At 41.2% G+C, this 19,303-nt stretch overlaps 1 protein-coding gene across 1 annotated transcript in view; it reads right to left on the minus strand.

The window, feature by feature from the left end:
• SPAG17 (sperm associated antigen 17) overlaps positions 1-19,303 on the minus strand; it is a 249,496-nt gene that overhangs the window by 161,232 nt on the left and 68,961 nt on the right. The window contains exons 4-5 of the mRNA XM_062193510.1: positions 16,930-17,061; positions 215-401 (exon numbers count right to left, since the gene is read on the minus strand). Coding sequence (XP_062049494.1) covers positions 215-401; positions 16,930-17,061 — 319 coding nt within the window. The remainder of the gene's footprint in view (positions 1-214; positions 402-16,929; positions 17,062-19,303) is intronic.

Consider the following 19,303-nt stretch of genomic DNA (forward strand, 5'->3'; position numbering starts at 1 on the left):
TATTTGCACCATATTCAGGTGCCTCGCAAGACACATGCAACACACATATTTACTACAACCATAAATGGGTTGCAAATAGAAATGCTTTTCTATTAGAGTGTCATCGGGGAGTAAGTGATTTATGGTTTTACAATTACTGTAGTTATTTGTCAAGGTATGTAACAGGTCTTTAAGTAGGAACTGAAGGCAACCAACTGAAGGCTACCTCACTGACCAATATAATGTTTAGTCTCATCTTCTTCTCCTCTCTGCTTTAACTGGGTGGTCTTTTTCACAATTGTGTTGGCCTCAGGCTGATCCTTTCCCTTTCCTTTAGCAACCTTGGGAGCTGGGGTCTTCTTCTCCTTGGGAGATTTTGCTTTTCCTTTGTCCTTTTCCAGCTTAAGTTTATCTTCCATTATCTGGAAAGAGAGAATATTTTTTCTTCAAATCATGTAGTTAATAAGGAATGGTTTTTCCTACTGTCACGTGAATGAATTCTTTTATTTCATTCCATTACTTGTTTACCTATTTATTTTTCAGTTTTTATTCTTCAAACTCTTCAAGCTGGTAGAGATTCCAGCTTGAGGCTAAGCTGTGATAAGGCATAAAGACAGGAGGGAGGATGTCAGAATGTTTTTACACAAAGAACCTTCTGGAAGAAAAGTCAACCTAAAACAGAATCGAGGTTGGCCTAAATAAGCCACCTCAGTTGTTTGGAGACAGGGCTGAGGGATTTTTCTGTCTATTGTGGTGTAGGAATTTAGGTTTACCTTTTAGCCCAACCTCAGGGAGCTTTTTTCTGAGACTCAGATATAGCTGGGGCTGATCATTAAAAACAAAACAAAAATTAAAAAATAAAAAGGAAAACATAAAGGGTAGTTTTTTTTTTCTAAAATCTCCTTGATAATATTCTTCATGGTTTAATGTATTGGTCACTTTTAAATGTTAAAAGATTCTTTTGTAAGCCTAGCGTTAAGAAATTGCTATTTTTGTCATAATTCTACTTTAAAAATGTACAGATATAACCAATGGTTGTTATTTGATACATTCAAAGATGGAATCAGCACAAGATATCAGTTAGTGACATGAATTCTTTATACACTCTTGGAGGCATGCTCAGGTTGTTATGTACCTTGTAAAGACTCAATATTTTCACCAATTTTTCTTTTCAAATAATTGCCAAAACTCTTTGTGCATTATTCCATAATGTAGTTATGCTTTTGGTTCATTCATTGACAAATAATGTGGCAGTGCAAGATCATAAGTTGGCAAAACGGAAGATCTATAATATGTCTATTTATTTTTCCACACTCAACAAAATTTGAGAAAACAATAAGCACACTCAACAAAATTTGAGAAAACAATAAGCAAATTATTATAGCAGTTTCTTAGGCACATATTTATTGCCTTAAACTCCTGAAGTCCAACTCAGAAAAAGCTGATGCATTAGACTGTTGCTCTGGCACCCAGTTAGCAGACTGGAGTGCAGAAGGACAGAGGAGTGTTTCCTCACTCTGCTCAGCTGCTGGCTATTTTGGGCTCCAGAAGGCACAATGTGGCTTTGAAACCCAGAGGTGGTGTCAGTGGTGCCCACTGATTCTCCCTAAGTGCCCAGAATCTGTGGCTCACTGATGGTGAACTCTTCCGTTCCCAGCACCTGTGCCTCAGTGTCATAGGGCAACATCTGTAGAGGCTGTGGGTGTCACTCACAGCCTCGTGTGGAGACAGGCACAGACTATGAAATAGCCCTATCATTTCTAGAAAATGAAGATAAGTTCAATGTGGATAGAACACGTGTAAGTATTAAAAATAATAATAATAATAATAATACCTTAGAAGAGCTGAGGGCAGGGATAAAAAGAATACATCCCTGGGGTGGCAGTGAAGGTTCAGGTAAACAGCTCCATGCCAGACAGGAAGAAGGGCATTGCAAGGAAAGGGGAGCATTGTGAAAGTCAAGCTTGTAAGACTTCATACTTCTCTTTTTTTTTTTTTTTTTTTTTTACAGGCAGAGTGGACAGTGAGAGAGAGACAGAGAGAAAGGTCTTCCTTTTGCCGTTGTTTCACCCTCCAATGGCCGCCGTGGTAGGCGCGCTGCGGCCGGCGCACCGCGTTGATCTGAAGGCAGGAGCCAGCTGCTTCTCCTGGTCTCCCATGGGGTGCAGGGCCCAAGCACTTGGGCCATCCTCCACTGCACTCCCGGGCCACAGCAAGAGCTGGCCTGGAAGAGAGGCAACCGGGACAGAATCTGGTGCCCCGACTGGGACTAGAACCCGGTGTGCCGGCGCCGCAAGGTGGAGGATTAGCTTATTGAGCCGTGGCGCTGGCCCATACTTCTCTTGCAGTCTATCCTCAATGACACAAAAAAATCTTAATAATAAAATAATCGAGAGAACACAAATTCTGAAAATGTGGGGCTATCAGTATTCATTTACTCATTCACTCGTTCAACGAATATTTTTATGAGCTTCAATTTCTGTGCCAGGTTCCCTTAGCAGCAGAAGGAAATATCAGTGGATCTGCAGGTGTCATTTACAGCCTTGGTGGGGGGGGACAAGGAGAACAGAGGAAAGATGTATATGCTGATAGGGCCCCAGCATTTCCCTCTGCACCAGATGGAAACTGGCACCTAAAACAGCACTGCATTCGGCCTCATTGAGCTCGTAGTCTGCAGGAGAGGAAAGATAGAAAGATACATAAGCAAATGGCTGTAACTGCAAATTTGAGTGAATGCTATGAAGGAGAAAAGCAAATGGAATAGCAGAAACATGGTTGAGGAGAACTCTTCCCTAACGTGGTGATAGAGGCCTCTTTGCAGTGGTGCCACTTGAGAGAAAACCTGAAAAATGAGTTGATAACCATTTGTGAGGCAGAAAAAGGGTTTAGGGTATGTGTGAAGGACCCGAGGCATAAAGGAATGGTGTATGTTCTAAGAGACTGAAAAGAGCCTGATACATCAGGAAACCCCTCAAGCAAGGGAGAGAGAGGACCAGAATGAGGTATAGGAGGCAGAGCATGGGTCAGGTTACCTGGGGCTTTGGAGGTGAAGGTGGCACACTTATGCTTTATTAAAAATTCAGTAGGAGGACTTAACGGATTTGAAATGGAAAATAATAAGAGTCTGCAAGACTGGAAAACAGACTGAGGAGACTGCAGCAATTGTTCAGATAATACTTAATAGGCCGGCACCGTGGCTTAACAGGCTAATCCTCCACCTTGCGGCACCGGCACACTGGGTTCTAGTCCCGGTTGGGGCGCCGGATTCTATTCCGGTTGCCCCTCTTCCAGGCCAGCTCTCTGCTATGGCCCGGGAAGGCAGTGGAGGATGGCCCAAGTGCTTGGACCCTGCACCCGCATGGGAGACCAGGAGAAGCACCTGGCTCCTGGCTTCGGATCAGCGAGATGCGCCAGCCGCAGCGGCCATTGGAGGGTGAACCAACGGCAAAAAGGAAGACCTTTCTCTCTGTCTCTCTCTCTCACTATCCACTCTGCCTGTCAAAAAAAAAAAAAAAAAAAAAGACTTAATAGTAACTCAGATTGCAATGCTGGCAGAGTGGAGACAAGTAGCTAAATGTGATACCTATTTTGGGTGTTGAAACTTTAGGAGTTGAAATTTTACATGTCAGGAATGAATAAGAAGGAACATCAAAAATAATGCACCAGATTTTAGTTTGAGCAATTGGATGGCTAATGGGACTATTTAAAGAGATAGAGGAGATTAGGTGAGAAATGGATCTCATTTAAAATGGGCAGATGGTTACTAGTGATCACGTTAAATTTACAATGTCCCTAAGATGTCAAGGAGACTACCGAATACACAAATTCTCTTCTAAGAAAAGAAATTTGGCCGAGTTACAAATCCAAGTGTGGGTAGCATAGAGATAGTAATCAAATGCATGGGAAAGATGAATCACTTTATGGGTGAAAATTCTTAAGAAAGATGAGAATTGAGCCCAAGATCGTGCCAGGAACTCCAACACTTACCAACTGGGTACAGGAAGAGATGCCAGCAAAAGAGGTGGAGAAATAGTTCAAAAGGCAGAGGAAAGTATATAGTATGAAATTAGAGAACTGATGGAATGTAAAAGGCACAAAGACAAACACTGGCAGTTGCAGATAACATTAACAGGAATAGTTAGAGTGGAGTTTGGAGGCAGTAACTAAGGAAGTGATACAGTAAGCAGATCATGGGGCTGGCGCTGTGGTGTAGTGGGCTAAGACTCTGCCTGTGCTGCACATGTTCATGTCCCAGATGCTCCTCTTCTGATCCAGTTCTTTGCTATGGCCTGGGAAAATAATAGAAGATGGCCCAAGTGTTTGGGCCCCTGCACCCACGTGGGAGACCCAAAAGAATCTCCTGGCTCCTGGCTTCCGAACAGCTCAGCTTTAGCCATTGCAGCCATTTGGGGAGTGAACCAGCAGATGGAAGACCTTTCTCTTCGTCTCTCCCTTTCTCTGTAACTCTATCTCTCAACTAAATAAATCAATTTAAAAAAATATAAGCAGATCATTTGTATGGACAGTTGTTTTGAGACATTTGGTTATAAAGGGAAACCAGAGCTCTGAATTGTTTAGTGAATGTGTAGATGAAGGGGGGGGAAGTCAAGCCACATGTGTATGTGTGTAAGTCAGGAGATACTCTGTAAGATAATGGAATGATCCAGTAGAAGGGAAAGACACTGGGGACCAGTGCCGTGGCTCACTTGGTTAATCCTCTGCCTGCGGCGCCGGCATCCCATATGTGTGCCGGGTTCTAGTCCCGGTTGTTCCTCTTCCAATCCAGCTCTCTGCTGTGGCCTGGGAGGGCAGTGGAGGGTGGCCCAAGTGCTTGGACCCCTGCACCCCATGGGAGACCAGGAATAAGCACCTGTCTGCTGGCTTCGGATTGGCGCAGCGCCAGCCATTGCAGCCATTTGGGGAGTGAACCAACGGAAGGAAGACCCTCCTCCCCCTCTGTCTCTCTCACTGTCTATAACTTTACCTATCAAATAAATAAAAAAAAAAGAAGGAAAGACACTGAAGGCGTAGGGGTGGGGAGACTAAAGTTCTTGAGAAGGTAAGATGGAATGAGATCAGGAGAAGGTATCAAGGATTAGACTTTGATAGGAGAGACAATATTTTAGTTTAAAAAGAGAAGCAGGTAAGGCCGCTGCCTGCAGTGCCAGCATCCCATATGGGCACAGGTTTGAGTCCCAACTGTACTTCTGATACAGCTTTCTGCTCTGAACTGGGAAAGCAGTAGAAGATGGCCCAAGTCTTGCACCTGCGTAGGAGACCCAGAAGAAGCTCTTGGCTCATGGCTTTGGATCGGCCCAGTTCTGGCTGTGGTGACCATTTGAGGAGTGAACCATTGGATGGAAGACCTCTTTCTCTCTGCCTCTGCCTCTGTAACTCTGCCTTTCAAATAAATAAATAAATAAATAAATAAATAAATAAATAAATGTTAAAAAAAAAAGCAAGACAGGATGGGTGGCTGGGTGTGGATGTAAGAGAGACCTTGATTGTATTGAGGAAGTGCTTATTTTTTCAAGTGAATCAATAGACAAAATCATAAATTGAGATCAGAGATGTGAAATGTAGCAGATTTGAACAAGGAAGATGATGTAAGAGTCATCTCAGAAGCCAGAGTGGTAAGCTTATATGAAGAAATGTATTAGAATTCTTCCCGTGCTAACAGATTGCTGGAAATTTTGAGGTTGTTAACTTGAAATGAAACCAGTCTGCTGAGTTGTGTGAGTCCCTCCAAAGTATTTAGATGGTAAGATACAGACATGGAAGTGGTGCATCATTCAGTTCATCTTGGGAGAGGGTTTGCAAAAATGATTATGGTGGAAACAGAAGAGGAAGGGAATTGAGGGTTTCCCAAGGAATGGGTATAATGATTTGGACCATAGAATTGGAGCCAAACAGCAGGCAAGGATAATGGAAGTTATGATTGGTTGGAAGTTATGATGTGGTTGAAGAAATTGTGTGTGAGGATACTGGATCATAAGAAGAAAAGATAGGAAACTTCCAAGGTTAGAGAACAGAATTCATCTAAGACGCTGGGAGTGTTGAGGGCTTTGGTGATGACAAAGTTTACAGTGCAGCCTTGAGAATGAAAGGTGGGATGTGAAGGAAATGACCTTTAGAGAATGGAGAGGCCAGCTAGAGAAACATTGACAAGCAGTTAAAACACATGCAGACACAGACACACACAGGGAAAGAAGAGTCAGACTGACAGCGTCAATGTTCACTCAGAATTGTGCAGCTTAGAGGGTGTCCTGATGGACAGATAGGTGGGAAGCATAACCTTGTGGTCAGGTGGCTCTATCAGCCTAGCAGAGCTGTGAACAACTAAACTAGTTTAGACTTGAGTCTTTCTACATAACTTTCAGACAATTTGACTTCATACCTACTACATGTTTATGGGGAGAAAACTTACAGTTAAGGTTAGTAAGTGGCAAAACCAGGCTGATCTGATTCCATCACACACACTCTTTCCAATGGTTCCATGGAGCATGGAGTCAGAGCTGCTGACTTCACTTAGCCCCGAGGCACTGGCAAGACTCAGGTGGGGTGCTCTAATAGCCAGGACTTTGATCATCAAACATTCGCCAACAGGCCACATTCTGTGCAGCTCCTTGGTGGACAGCCAGCCTTGCCACAGACAAACCCCAGCTCTGCTTCAAAATCCACAACATTCACAACTGCAACTTAAAATAGAATCCCAGCGCAGTCTTTTGATCAGAAAAGAAGAAACTATTTTAGATGAACTCATTCTAAAGTTTATCTGGAAGAATACACACTTATTAATTTACACATTCACTCATTCATTCATTTTATCATGCTACAGATATTTATTGAGTACAATGGAAATTTTTAAAACAGTGGCGTTTTTGCACCTTCCTCCAATCCCCTCCAAGTAAGATAGTCAGAGGGCACTCTGGCCCTGCAGGCTCTCCTGGGTGGTATAGGAGAGCCGGTGCAGCCACATAGGTCTCATCCTTCTGGAGTATCTTTAGCAAAGGATGGAATTTTGGAAGTTCAGGAATTCCCCAGACCCTTTCTCTTGTGGGGTTTCTTGGGACTCTAGAGAGAAGATGACTACACAACCAAATATTCAAAGAGGCAAATTCTAGTAGCAGAGTATTGTCACGCAGTAGGAGAGGTGCTTTGCAAACATAATCTTTTTCTTGATTTCACAAAGCACCATGTGAGATGGGTAGGTTTATTCCCACTGTAAAACTGAAGACACACAGTTTGTCTTTGATCCACAGCTGTGGTAGATACACAGCTGGTTTAATTCTAAATCCTAAACTCATTTTATTTCCATGGTTCTCTTGTCAATACTAGTCTTTGATGCTCTCCCAACTTGTTTTCCATGCATGTCTACCCTCGCTCTACTCTGTCTTCCCAGGGGCTACATAACACTTCCTGGATGCTTCATGCTCTGTCGTTTCTGCAGAGTACTTTATGTTCCTCAACTGCTCTTCCATTCCACCACCTCCTTCTTCTTTCTCTCCCTTTCTTTCTGCCTTGCATCCCTTTAACCAAACCTAGGAGAATGGAGCAACACACCTTCTAAGCTAATTTTCATTTAACATTGAGATGATCAAAATTTACGTCCTTCACTTTCACAACTGTATTTTTAAATAGGACTCTTGTAAATTCTGATTCATATCTTTCATTAATTCTTTTCATTATAAAAATATAATATTTGAAAAACTGGAAAAATTTATAGAGCTTAACGATAGTCACCACAATTCCACTGCTCAGCAAAGATGGATGTGGAAGATATTTAATGCATTCTTTCAAGTTAATCTTATGCATAATTTTAACATAATTATTATTGTTCTCTCTACATATTTAGTGTCTTGCACTTTCTACTTGATAGTAATGGGTCTTCAATTGGTAGAATTTTAAAAAAGTATTAGTAAGCAAAGAATGTCTGAGGTAGAGGAAGAATTCTCCAGAGCACAGAGAATCCACAGCACAGAATGGAAGCAGACAGAAGTACCTAGGTCCTCCTGGACTCCAGGCAGAGATGTCCCTGGTGGATTTCTACACATGTTCCTTGCCCATCCAGTCCCTTTGGCTCTACCATGGCTGACCTCAATGGTGGGCCACACATTCAGTCTGTTCCTCATTCCTTCCAACCTCCATGCTTAAAGTGAAACAAGACAGTCCCTTGCCCTTCTTGCTCTGGACAATGATTGACTGCTTGGCCTCTAGAAATCTACTTTGGTTCAAAGGTGAAGCATCCTTTTCTACCCAGCATCAATCATAGGAAAATCAGCTCCTATTTTTTTCCTTCCCTTTCCTTCACATTCTGTGTAAGTCCCCCTCATGTACGGGTTTATGTCTTGGGACTCGCAGATTGAGTAGGGAATGATTCAGATTAGGAGAGTATTAGGTTAGCAATGCTGACCCCCTAAATCTTCAGCTACACTTGGCTCACACAAGCTATTTCTCTGGCCTTTGTTGCTTCTGGAAAGCATAGCATGCATGTTCCTATACTATGGTCATCTGCTTACAACTTAAACAACTCAGAGGGAACTCTTCCCAGTTCAAGGCAAACATTCGGGAAGGGAGCATCCAAAGAGTCCCTCTCTCTAGCATGTATGTGGAACACATGTTCCCCAGCATATGAAGAGTGAGTCAAGTTTGTCACAGAATACATTTTCTTTAAAATGCAGTATGTACAGAAAGCATCTGGATGCCACCTATTATGAGGAGGCTTTGGATCAGCAAAGAGATTTCTTAACCAATTAAGTCACATAGCAGATGTGGGGTTCTTATCTTAGCAATAGCTGAAAAAAATGTGTTAGCATTTCACATATTCAGTTGAGTATCAAGTGATATCTACCTAGAATCCTTAATCTCAAATTATTCTCAGTTTTTTCTTTTTCCTTTATTGTTATTTTATTTATATATATTTATGGGGTACATAAATACATGTATACAATGACTAGTAGACAAATCTGGCTACTTAGCATTTCCATTGCCTTAAACATCTTTCCTAAAAAGATTTATGTCTAACATGTAATAATTATACAGATTAAGAATTTTCCTCTTCTAGTGGGGCAACCTAGTTAGTTATTTGATAGTTCAAAATGTCTTAGGTTGTATTTTATTTCTAAATGACTTCTTGATGTAACAACTCAAATGTTATTCACAATTATTCATTATACTCTTCTTCACAATGAACAGGAGGTAACAGCGCACGGGACTGGTAGTAAATGGTTGTATTTCATGTGCTTCTTACAGCTAATAATGAAACTACATATTTATGTATAACTTTCTGTTTCATATATGATGCAGCCTATGATTCTTTCTTTTTAACTTTTATTTAATGAATATAAATTTCCAAAGTACAGCTTATGGATTACAATGGCTTTCCCCCCCAATAACTTCCCTCCCACCCACAACCCTCCCCTTTCCCGCTTCCTCTCCCCTCCCATTCACATCAAGATTCATTTTCAATTCTCTTTATATACAGAAGATCAGTTTAGTATATATTAAGTAAAGATTTCAACAGTTTGCACCCACATAGAAATACAAAGTGAAAAATACTGTTTGAGTACTAGTTATAGCATTAAATCACAATGTATAGCACATTAAGGACAGAGATCCTACATGAAGAGTAAGTGCACAGTGACTCTGTTGTTGACTTAACAAATTGGCACTTTTTTTTTTTTGACAGGCAGAGTGGACAGTGAGAGAGAGAGACAGAGAGAAAGGTCTTCCTTTGCCATTGGTTCACCCTCCAATGGCCACCGTGGTAGGCGTGCTGCAGTCGGCGCACCGCGCTGATCCGGAGGCAGGGGCCAGGTGCTTCTCCTGGTCTCCCTAAGCGGCTGCAGGGCCCAAGGACTTGGGCCATCCTCCACTGCCTTCCCGGGCCACAGCAGAGAGCTGGCCTGGAAGAGGGGCAACTGGGACAGAATCCGGCTCCCCGACTGGGACTAGAACCCGGTGTGCCGGCGCCACAAGGCAGAGGATTAGCCTAGAGCCTAGAGCCGCGGCTCCGGCTCAAATTGGCACTCTTGTTTATGGCATCAGTAATCACCCTAGGCTCTTGTCATGAGTTGCCAAGGCTATGGAAGCCTTTTGAGTTCACCGACTCTGATCATATTTAGACAAGGTCATAGTCAAAGTGGAAGTTCTCTCCTCCCTTCAGAGAAAGGTACCTCCTTCTTTGATGACCTGTTCTTTCCACTGGGATCTCACTTGCGGAGATCTTTCATTTAGGTTTTTTTTTTTTTTTTTTTTTTTTTTTTTTTTTTTTTTTGCCAGAGTGTCTTGGCTTTCCATGCCTAAAATACTCTCATGGGCTTTTCAGCTGGATCTGAATGCCTTAAGGGCTGCTTCTGAGGCCAGAGTGCTTTTTAGCTTATGATTCTTATCATGATATTATTAAGAAAAAAGAGAGGAAAATCTGCTCATGAAGAGTGTGACTCACTCCATTATGATGTGGTTTATGAGAAACTGAGTGTCCTAAGGTTCACTCCAGTTCTTCTTCAAGACATCACTCAATCTGATAAAACAACTATTCTGCTGGTCCCAGATGGTAGGAACCCACAAGATGGGCTGAAAAAAAAACCCTATGGGGTTAAATAAATACTTGAGAAATAGTAGATTAAATGATATTAAATATTTATTTTCATAAAATCCATTCATCTTTAACCAGATATTATGCTACAAACTCTGCAAGAGTTGTATATAATACTCAAGTGATTTCCAAGTTTATTTGAGCAGACAAGGGGGTCTTTTTTTTTAACTTTTTATGAATAACTGTGTATAAATGATCATTGAACCCACTTTGGAATTATGAGACTGCAGGAACATTTTTGGCCCAATTAATCCAGTTTTATAAATCTTTGCTAAGGATATTATTCACAGTAAAGGAGAATCTACACTGCAAATTGCATTACTAATTATAAAAGATATTTGAAAGTTAAAAAAATCATGGTTGTCAACAGGATATCTCATAACCAACAATGATGATATGGTCATTTTGGATAGTGTGCTGAATAAAAATTATGATAAATTTAACTGAAAAAATATGGATTGGATTTTAAATATTTTTTACAATGATTACTTCTTGTAATGAACAAATCTGCAGAAAGAAACAGCAGGGAAACACACCAAAATGTTGACTTCAATTTTAATAAGGTTATGGCATTGTGAATCCTTTCTCTTTTCTGTTCTTTTTGTTTCTTACCTCTCATCCTACCTCCTCGATCTCTATCCTTTCATTCTCAATTCTGCTCCTCTACCTAATAAAAGAATATAGTGCATGAAGTTGAGTTAGGAACTTGTTTCTCTAGAGAGCTGCCACAGTGTAGGACATAACTACCCAGAATTATTTCAGGGGGGAATTCCTAATTCATAGAATCAGAACATGGCATGTCTGTGAGGTGGCAGTGGCAGAGGTGGTGGTGCTGGTGGTGGTAGTGAAGGGCTGGGTCAGATGTTCACATGTTTGCTACCTATATGCTCCTAGGTGACTCTGAGAGCATATTGCTTTAGCATCAGATCAGCTACTGTCACACCACCTCACCAAGAAGAGCAGGAGGAAGGTATGAAGATATTTGGAATAATCTCAGCAAGTCTAGTTCTAAGAGATTCCTCTAAAGACTGGCTCATTTCTGGGTGGAACTGGAAATTAAGTCAGGATTCCCTTAGAAATCTGTGCTTGGTTAATTCTGAGGCCTTTATATTTGGTGAGTTTTGTTCCTTTCCGTGACTACTGTCTACACCTTTTATCCTCATGATGTTGAATGCAATGTAATCGGTAGGACCTAATGGTTGTTGAAAGATCACTGAGCAGAAGCCGGTGCCACGGCTCACTAGGCTAATCCTCCGCCTTGCGGCGCCGGCACACCGGGTTCTAGTCCCGGTCGGGGCACCGATCCTGTCCCGGTTGCCCCTCTTCCAGGCCACACTGCTGTGGCCAGGGAGTGCAGTTGGAGGATGGCCCAAGTGTTTGGGCCCTGCACCCCATGGGAGACCAGGAGAAGCACCTGGCTCCTGCCATCGGATCAGCACGGTGCGCTGGCCGCAGCGCGCCTACCGTGGCGGCCATTGGAGGGTGAACCAACGGCAAAAGGAAGACCTTTCTGTCTCTCTCTCACTGTCCACTCTGCCTGTCAAAAATTAAAAAAAAAAAATCACTGAGCAGAGCCTTTGTTTATACATAAAAACATCTCTGGGTAGATACGCTACTGATTGTGAGCCAAGGTTGTAATTTCATAATTACTGAGACACACTTGGTAGGGGTATGCATGATGGTTAAGAACATGGGAGTCTTGGCAGTTTTGAATTTGAAGCTCAGCTCCACCAGCAAGAGTGATTGTTTGGCCTTGGAAACAATACTGACCTTTCCACACTATCAGTTTCCCCATCTGCAAATTGGGAATACTCTGTACTTCACAAAGTCATTAAAAATGCATGTAAATGGATGGCAATGGTGCCAATCATTAATGGTAGCTATAATTACTAGCTGCTACAACCGTGGTTCTTTATTTCTAAAATGTGTATTTCTTTAAATTTTTCTTGAAGCCCATAAAATGTTTTAATTAATTAAAAGCAAACCAGTGAGGAAAGCACTACTCAATTTTATACATAAGCCAGCTGGGGAGCCATTTATTGTTGTCTCTCAATTGTTGGGTTTTGAGACTCTTTAGATCCAACATTCATATTGGTAGTGTCCTCATTTCGATAATTCATCCTCAAGAATTCTATCCAGTTAGTGAGGCAAGTTATTCCTTTCCTGAAACCACACAGGTCCCTTGAAACCAAGCTCCTGCTCTTCCTCTGTTTGATTTCTTAAAATAGTTTTTGAAGATTTTAACCGCAACTGAATCAAAACTAACCAGCCTGTAATTTCCTGGTATGTCCCTATGGCTTTTCTCTTAAAACAAAACACACACAGAAAAATGGCATTACATTGGCTGGTTTCCAGTGTTCCGGGGTTTCGGCTGGAGTGAGCTGGAAAATGTCTGCGAAAGCTACTCTAATTTCTCTTCATCCAGCTTCAGAGGAGGTTGTTTGTGGCTTCCTCATGATGTATCCTCAAACTTTAGGCACTTTTAATTTGCAGCTTTACAATTCTGGTACATCAGAAAAATCACTTGACTAAACATATAAATTTGAAAGAGAAAGAATTGTTCTTCTTTTATATAAAAAATATGCTTCCTAAAAATCCAAGGAAGTATGCACTGGTTATTTGAATACATAAATTAAAAGCAGAGTTATAATATATTTGGATCTTTTCTTCAAAGCTACACAAATGTTCTAAACTCAACTTAGAGGAAGATAAGATCAGATTTAAATTGGCCAGTTACTTAAATGGATAATGTTTTTTTTATATTACAGCCACTTTTCATTTTTTTGGTCATGAAATGTTTTATTAGAATTCTCAATACAGATAAAATATTTTGACTCCTAATTATTTTGGTATTTAATAGATACTCAAAATTAATACATAACAAAAAAGTTGGAGTTAAAATGAAGTAGAATTGTGAGTGAAAATATAGAATTCAGGTAATGACTAAATTAAAGCATAAGCAGAATAAAAGACAAAGGATTTATTTTGAAACTATGACTAAAATTATGAGAAAACATATGCCCAGTATATTGTTTCTGTAAAGATTTGTTTCAAAAAATGTTTGTTGAATTAATGAATTAACAACAGATTAATAATGATGGGGTTATTGTGTGAGAGAAGTCATATTCAGAAATTCTGAAATGTTAAAATATATAGAAATATACTTCATTTTTTGGTATATATATTTGGAATTAATCAATAAGGCATTTCTTAATAAATAAATACTTTTAAGTAGATTCAATTTATTTGTAACTAGAGGTCAATATTTTTGTCCCAGAAATTCGTATGCTAAAGATTTTAAAATCATTCTTAAAATATCTTTCTTTTTATTTTTTATGTTAATTAACTATCAAGTTTCTTGCAAAATAGAAAGCAAATGTAATGTTAAGTACAGCTCAGATAAAATGCTGAAGTTATTAAGATTAGTTGAGTAAAAGATGACATCTTTACTGTATTTGGCAATTGGAATATATTATTAAACATTTATTTTTAAGAAAAGCTTATATTGATTAAAACAGGATCAAATATATAGTAATGCATTACATCTGTTCCATTGGGGGAAAAAGAACAGGAACCTAATTATATTGGTAATTTCTGTCTTCACCTTATCTTTAATGTTTTCTATAATTATTACTATGGATATTTTTAAAGCATTCATTCTTAAAATTGCAATTCCAAAAATTAAAGAGAAGAGAAAGAAAACACTCTGTGGGTTGTACAGATATAAGCAATGCTCCTTAATAAACATTTGAAAGAAATCATCCTCACGGATTTCGTGTCGAGGTTGGAAAGCTGAAGACGCAGTTTATCCCCGATAGCAGTCTCAGCATCCTGGAGTTGGAGCAAAGAGTTCTCGTCTCTTCATTTGCTACTCCACAGCATGTTATCAGCTTTCCATACTTTGCATGCACTTTGCTTTCTGCCAAACTGCTGGGCTGACAGGCACTCAACTCTATTGTTCTGCCTGACCTCTTGGGCAATGCTGTCAAAATATACACAGATTTTATCATCCTGCAGGGAACTCCATTTTGCCTTTACTGAGAGAATTTTCTAGACAGGATTCCATTCCAATCCATTTTCAGCAATTTATTTAGCACCTACTCAAATGGTTTTGACTCAGAAATTTGAGGTTGGTGCTTTGGGATCCCAAAATAATGAAGACACTAAATTATGTAATTGTTGGCTCTCAATTGCTGAAGGAGTTCTCTTATTGCATTTCTGGGTCCAGTGTTTTTTTTTTTTTTCAATGTCTGAAGTCCAAGCTCCAATTCTTTAGGACTCTCAGATTTTCAACAAATAAAGATTATTTTCATATATTCAGAATTACTGTCTTATTATAGTTCACAATCCAAATAAATGCTGAGAAAAATAATATTGAAGGAATATCTTTATGTCATTGCAAGAATGACAAATTTTCCTGTGCTATCAGGATTTTCCACTCTTTTTTTAACTTAAAGTTTGTTACTGGAATTTATAACCTACCCCTGTAATAAACAATTTCTGACTTATAGGTGGCAGACTAGTAAGCTGATGTTCTTTAAAAACACTATTTGTAGGTGCTGTGGAAAACATAGAGCACATAAAGGTGCAGGAAATTTGTTTGCAAGATTCACAGTCTACTTTCTATAATTCAGATTCCCATATGACACTGGAATTTAAAGATGCAAGAAGAGATATGTTTCTATACTAGTGTGAAATTTTCCAATTTTTCTTTTGCCAAGTCTCAACTTCCCTGACGATTTCATAAGGAACACCTCTCCTGTGTGTGCTGGAAAGGGGTTCGATAGGTAGAATCTACACCATCGTCTATGTTCACACAAACAGAACTTTCCTGGGGACAACATATGCCACTCTAGGAAAATGCCATATAAGAAACCTCTTTGACAAACCTAAAGCCCTATTGTCTATAATTATACCATCAGCACCTCAATGGAAATAGAAAGCCTGGTTTGGGGGTCTTGCAAAGATGAAGAAGGTCTTATTGGGATCTATTCCTTTTCTTTTTTTTTTAAAATAAGATTGCATTTTTTAAAAAGATTTATTTATTTGAAAGTCAGAGTTACAAAGAGAGAGGAGAGGCAGAGAGAGAGAGAGAGAAAGAGAGAGAGAGGGAGGTCTTCCATCCGATGGTTCACTCCCCAAATGGCCACAATGGCCGGAGCCATGCTGATCTGAAGCCAGGAGCCAGTCGCCTCCTCTGGGTCTCCCACGCAGGTGCAGGGGCTCAAGGACTTGGGCCATCTTGTACTGCTTTCCCAGGCCATAGCAGAGAGCTGGATTGGAAGTGGAGCAGCTGGGTCTCGAACTGGCACCCATATTGGATGCCAGTGCTTCAGGCCAGGGCATTAACCCACTGTGCCACAGCGCAGGCCCCATGGAATCTATTCCTTTTCCTCTGTCCTCTGTCTTCTATTATATTTCCTCTTCCATTTCAGAATATGAAGAACCAACTTCACATGAGAATTACACACACATACACACTCACACACATTTGACATCTACATACAAAAGCATTTGTGTTTCCAAAAAATACATCAGCATTGATACATCTCTAATTTTAAGTAATTATCATAGCAAGTAGATTTGAACCTGGCATTACTTTGTAAAAAGTATTTTAAGATACTTTTCAGGTGCAAATATGACTCTGGAAAACACAGACTTCCATGGGCAAATTAAATGAAGGCCCACATGTGAAGAAATTGATGAAACTATAGGAGTAGAGTGATGGGCTGCTGGTGAAATATTCTCACTGTTACAAAGGTTCAGATATGCCTAATATTTTAATAGGCATTCCTATTGAATATAACATATTTAACATAGTTAGAAACTGACCATGAGTCCTCCCCTCTCCCTTTTTAATATTCACTTCTCCTGACTCCCCTGTCTCCTCCCTGGCTCTCTCTTTGGCTATTATATGAATATGAAGCTCTTTCAACAAGCTTGTGCAAAATTAAACTAAAAGATAAGTTTATTTTGGTGCAAAAACACTTGAGATCCATGCATATGAGAGCTCTTCAAAAACATGCATAAAAGTGTGTATTATGAAAATAAAACCTGTGCATAGATTTCAAAAATCCTTTTGCAAGTACCCTCGTATACTACCATAGGTACAATTTTGAGCATATGCCCTGGATACTGCCATTTTCAAATGTACGGTGTCTTATTTTTAACAGACTTCTTACTCCTTCAGTAGACTTGGAGAACCTTGCCCTTGAGAAGTCGAGGGGACAGCTGAATTTGCCCGCCACCACTTAATGGTAGGTCTATGAAGACAGGAAGTGACCTTGAGAAACCTGGCTCCCTTCCACTCACTGCTTGCCCTCTATTAGAAAACCCACGATGGTGTACAGTACCTTCTTTTCGCTGTCCCCTCGCAGTTGGTCTCTGAATTTAATCTGGAGCAGTTGAAATTTTAAGAGTTTTCCTATCAGTGGTAAGGCTAATTTCTCCCCATTATCCATAATTGTTTTTGCTGCCATTAACACCTGTGAAGAAACACAATGATTGGGAAGAGTGACAGCTTAGAACCCGTGGCACAGTCTGTCGGTGATGAAAAAAGATGAAAGGGTGTCGGTGATGAAAAAAGATGAAAGGGTGTTTCACGTCTTGGGATATTTGCCTTACTAACAGTGCCTCATTGCTGGCCAAAGACGATGACGGGGGTTAAAAATGCAGCATTTCCCCTGCACCGGCAATGGACCGGCTTGTCCGAATATCAGTGTGTTCTTCCAGACAGGCAGAGGGCTTTCCACAATGGTGTCAGTCTCAGGCTTCCAAAAGAGGATGCGAGAGAGAGGCAGGGCCCCGTGTTCGGATGACTGATGGGTCAGTTTCACGCTACAGAAAAGTCTATTGTTGCTTGGCATAGCCAGTAGTCCAAACTGTCAAACTCTGACTTACGAGAACGTTATAAATTAAATAGGGTTTTCTAACAGTGGAAATGACGATGTTAGCAGCCTTTTATTTCTTGGTGACCAAATTCAAATGAAAGATAAAAGCTGCTTGACACAGAGGCGCCATATGAATGTTGCTCCCCCCTTGCAACTCAATGCTGATCCTGTTGGTATGCGGCCTAATTGGGGTGAAATAAGGTTATTGAGTTTTCCTTGGGTGACGACAGCCACTAGGAACATACAGCTGTATTGTCCAGATGTGTGGCACTGACAGCCTGTTTTATGGCTGTGTTTTTTACAGCTTGTTTCCCCTGAATTTCACACAACTCTCTAACATCTGGGCCCTTTTCCTTGGAGCCCTATAACCACTTTATTTACTGCAAAAAAAATAAAATCACGTAAAATATACCATAAAAAGTTGTTATGTGTTTCTCTTTATTCATGCTGTCTCCCTAATAAAGCTCACCTTTGCCTGAAGCACTGTCACAGAAGTAATCCAGTTAAAGTATTTTTCGACTTGTTTTTTAAGCGAGCATCATATTTATTTATAACCTCGGGATGAATTAGGTGTTACTAAAATGTTCTGACATGTTGCTTTTCTCCCCCGCCCCTCGCCCCCTCGCAGCAATCACTCCTTGGGGCACATATGGTGTCAATTTCAGGCCCTGGGTCTCAGACAATGATCGCGCACCCTGCATCTCACGGGGCTGTGTCTTCTCCGAGGCTTATGCCAGCTCTTCGTCAGGGCTTTCCTGGCTGGTGCAGTTCCTCTGGACTTTCCAGTTTGCCAAGGGAAATAGAGGAGGGAGGGCGGTGCTTATTTTGCTTCTAACTGCAGAATGCCCTGTGGCTGATCCTCTGCCAAAATGTAACTGGACCTCTGAGAGTCCATACTGTTGTCCCCCCCCCCCCCCCCCCCCCCCCGTGACATTGCAGGAGGGGAAGGTCGGGGAAAGGATTCCTTTAAAACTGCCACGTTTGGAAACCAAAGGCACCAACCAAGTGTCAGAAAGTGGCATGCGTGTCTAAGCAAGCGCTCGCCAGGGAACACAGTGCCCTGTTTTGTGTGCTGGTTCCGCTCCAGCGAGCACACTTTGGGAAAAGGGACACGATGGTTGTGATCTCTGGAAGCAGGAAGACCTGCCACACGTCACCATTAAATGACGGAAGGGAATCCCAAGGGGGCTGCCAAGTCAGGCATTTGCTGTAGAAGGACAGCTGTCAGGCTGGGTCCAACCCCAAGCATAGGTGTCAATGTTTGGTTTGAAACAGGATTTCTTTTTTTTTTTTTTTCCCCAATGCCAGCTAAGCAGTGTGCTGACACTCAGGCTGCTTTGTGACGTCTGGTTCAAAATATTCAACTTTGGATTTTTAAAGCTCACAGCAGTCTGGTGTGGAGACAAGGAAAACACTGGAAGGCAGGCAGCATGGGGATGGGCTACCCAGGAGGGGCTGACGATCTGTGAAAACAGGATGTTCACCTGTGTCGGGGGGCCTGGGGGAAGCCTGCCTGGCGTCACGGTGATGGATGAGATGTCTCTGGAGCTGCTCTCTTGTCTCCAGGAGTCCATGAATGTGACCTCACTCTGTTAAAATGTACTCAAAGCACAAGACATCCTACGAGAAAGGTATTTTGCAGGCCATAAAAATTATTTCTGGTTTGCCTAAAACTGTCTGTAGAGTGCTTGGTTTCAAACAGAAATCACAGGGTGCCGTGACGTCCCGGCCTGCTGCAGGGAGACAGGGGACTGGGGCTGTCACAGCACGTGGACACAGAGTGAGTGTAGGTGTGGGCAGGGCGGTGTCCAGGAGGGCCCTGGGGAAGCATCCTTCT

Source organism: Lepus europaeus, chromosome 5 (assembly GCF_033115175.1).
Source record: "Lepus europaeus isolate LE1 chromosome 5, mLepTim1.pri, whole genome shotgun sequence".
Lineage (NCBI taxonomy): Eukaryota > Metazoa > Chordata > Mammalia > Lagomorpha > Leporidae > Lepus > Lepus europaeus.